The sequence below is a fragment of the Gaeumannomyces tritici genome (genome assembly GCF_000145635.1).
Source record: "Gaeumannomyces tritici R3-111a-1 unplaced genomic scaffold supercont2.11, whole genome shotgun sequence".
Lineage (NCBI taxonomy): Eukaryota > Fungi > Ascomycota > Sordariomycetes > Magnaporthales > Magnaporthaceae > Gaeumannomyces > Gaeumannomyces tritici.
The window spans coordinates 106,391-108,759 of NW_008804555.1; the positions used below are offsets into that span (position 1 = coordinate 106,391).

The window sequence follows — 2,369 nt, forward strand, 5'->3', positions numbered from 1 at the left end:
AGAGTGCGAAGCTCCCAAAGCCGGCGATAGTTATGGATTAAAAGTCCCCCCACACGGAGACTGGAAATGGAACCCTTTTTAAAAGGCGGCAACGAATTCAGGCATATGGCTCGCATCCAGGGCACGACGCGCGCATGTGGGCGTCGTAGCTTTGGCAAATCGCATGCGTTGCTTCCCCGTATCGTGTCGTCCTATCGCCACCCTCCTTTCCAGCTGTCTTACTGTCAAAAGCCCGTATGCGTAGCAAGCCGTGAAATCTCTACCAGCCTGTCCTAGGTACATGCAGCTGTTTGGCTGGTATTTAGTTCACGCTCCGTCTTTTTATTCTCTCTTTTTTACCCAACCCCGCAGCTACAAGCACCCAACCCGCAGACGGGGCTACGCGTCATCCGCCTTTTTAGAGTGACTCAAAAACAAAAAGAAAAACAATAAACCTGACCCCCCTGCCCTTACACCTCTCCTCTCTCGCATCGATAAGCGGGAGCCGCAGCCGCAGCCTCAGCCTCAGCCCCAGAACCCGACGCTCGATAGGAACGCCGACCTGGATGATATTTGCCGCAGACCGGGTAACGTCTGTGGCGCCAAGCGCGACGTTGCCCCCGCCGCGGCCGCCCAGCCCCGCGCCATCCTGACCCCCGAGGAGAAGGCGGAATGCAGCCAGCCCGGCTTCAGATGCGTCACCCGCCGCGAGCGCGAGCAGCGCCGCGTCAAGGCCAGCCAGGTGGAGCCGTCTTCGGGGGCTTTGACCAGCCCCGCATCGTCGGGCCGTCATCCAGGGTAGTGTATCACCTTGTAGTTATGCCCTGCAGGATAAGGTCGGGTTGCGGGTTAACTTTTCCTCTTGTTTGGAATGGTTCTTGAGATTGAGTTGAGTGATCAAAGAAAAGTTGGAGGATCAAGCGATAACCAGGGGATGGTACCTTTTTATTATCTGCTTTCTTTTGCCGAATGTCTCAGCAGTCGTGTCGTATTTTCATCGCGAGTGCGGGGGATGCCGGAATTTCCTCTCTCAAAGGGTTTGTCCCCCGTGAATAGGAGGGATTTCGCGTGCAAACCCATTTCACACAATAGGCAGCAGTGTGCCTATGGTGTCAAATGTGAGTGCATGCATATGTTTCACACCTTCTCGTGCCTACTTACTTCTGAACAGGAATAATTATTGGGCCAGGCCTGGGGCATTGAGAAACCCGCTGCAAGGCGTCCCGTACCAGCCAGGCTGCCGCAGGTGGTGACTCATACTTTGAACGGTCGTCATCTGTTTGTTTCCAAAATCTGCATTCACCAACCCACCTGTTAGGCTCTGCGTCACCTGTCTCTAATCGGCCGGAGCCAGGCCCGGGCGCTGGCGTCCTGCTGCGCGAGGTCGTCCCTGGCGGTGTCCGAGTTCGGGGGTCGGGCGACGGACAGCGGGTTGAAGATTCAGATGCCGTCGCGGTGCGACCGCCGGACACGCTCCCCCCACTGCGCTGCTCGGCCAACCCTCTAGCTCCTGGCAGGCCATATCACAAGCACACGCAGTCATATTATGCAGGTTCCGAGGCTTTTTCGGTGCAGGCGGGGGGCGAGGGTGAACTGGCTGAAGTTTTCACCATGCTCTCGGGTAATGCGCGGGGGGGCCGGGGCGGAAACGAGCCCTGACTGGATGTGGTCGGCTCCCGGTAGGATGTCAAACATGTCGGTTCTATCATTGCATCATCGCTGGTCCTACAGTGGGGGAACAAAAGTTTCGTCAAAATTCAATTTCCCCGCTGGATCGGCGGCCCCTCAGTACGGAATACAATAACTGATAGCAACTGCTACTACAAGGCCCTGACTCTGTGGTACTCCATCCTTCAATACTACGGGAAGCGACTCGAACAGGAGGAAGCACTGCCCACGGGCCGATATCTCCATGCTGCAGCTGCCGGAGAGCGGAGCGGCGGCCCCGCTCCTGGGCTGCAGCGCCTCGGACCTGGGCGTCGACTCGCTCATGGCCGTCGAGATTCGGGTGTGGACCTACAAGGCCGCGGGGTAGGACGTGCCCGTCATGAGGATCCTGGCGCCGCCGAGCATAGCGCGCCTGTGCGCTGACGCCGCGGGCGTGGTGGTCGCTGGGAGGAAGGAGGTGAGTAAGGATGGCTCTAATGGTTCTCAGGGGGCGGTTGCGGCGGCCGAGAGCAAAAAGCAAGCGGCTGCTGTGGTCTCGCATGACGACCAGGGCATTGCTACTGCTGTTGCTGCTGCTGCGAATAGCCCTCAGGTTTCTGCGAGCGGCTCGACCATTTCCAAGGACGGCGTTGCCTCTGTCAACACAATCACCTGACGGTGGACTATCTCTTGCTGCTTAGCACTCTAAGGGCGGCTTTTATTGGTTTTGTACTTATCACAGC

At 57.8% G+C, this 2,369-nt stretch overlaps 3 protein-coding genes across 3 annotated transcripts in view; 2 read left to right on the forward strand and 1 right to left on the reverse strand.

Annotated features, from left to right (window-relative positions):
* Window positions 1-66: 66 nt before the first annotated feature.
* GGTG_13260 (hypothetical protein) lies at window positions 67-1,638 on the forward strand (the record flags this gene model as incomplete). The annotated part of the gene is made up of 4 exons (XM_009231166.1): window positions 67-234; window positions 422-777; window positions 1,072-1,097; window positions 1,298-1,638. 4 exons carry the CDS (start codon window positions 67-69, stop codon window positions 1,636-1,638), a joined length of 891 nt encoding a protein of 296 aa, XP_009229430.1.
* A 90-nt stretch (window positions 1,639-1,728) lies between these two features.
* Window positions 1,729-1,971, reverse strand: GGTG_13261 (hypothetical protein; the record flags this gene model as incomplete). The annotated part of the gene is made up of 1 exon (XM_009231167.1): window positions 1,729-1,971. The coding sequence occupies one exon, from the start codon at window positions 1,969-1,971 to the stop codon at window positions 1,765-1,767; it is 207 nt and encodes a 68-aa protein (XP_009229431.1). The 3' UTR covers window positions 1,729-1,764.
* A 55-nt stretch (window positions 1,972-2,026) lies between these two features.
* Window positions 2,027-2,369, forward strand: part of GGTG_13262 (hypothetical protein) — a gene marked incomplete at both ends in the record, with an annotated part of 2,124 nt that continues 1,781 nt past the window's right edge. The window contains one exon of the mRNA XM_009231168.1: window positions 2,027-2,284. Within this exon, the coding sequence (XP_009229432.1) occupies window positions 2,027-2,284 (258 nt within the window). The remainder of the gene's footprint in view (window positions 2,285-2,369) is intronic.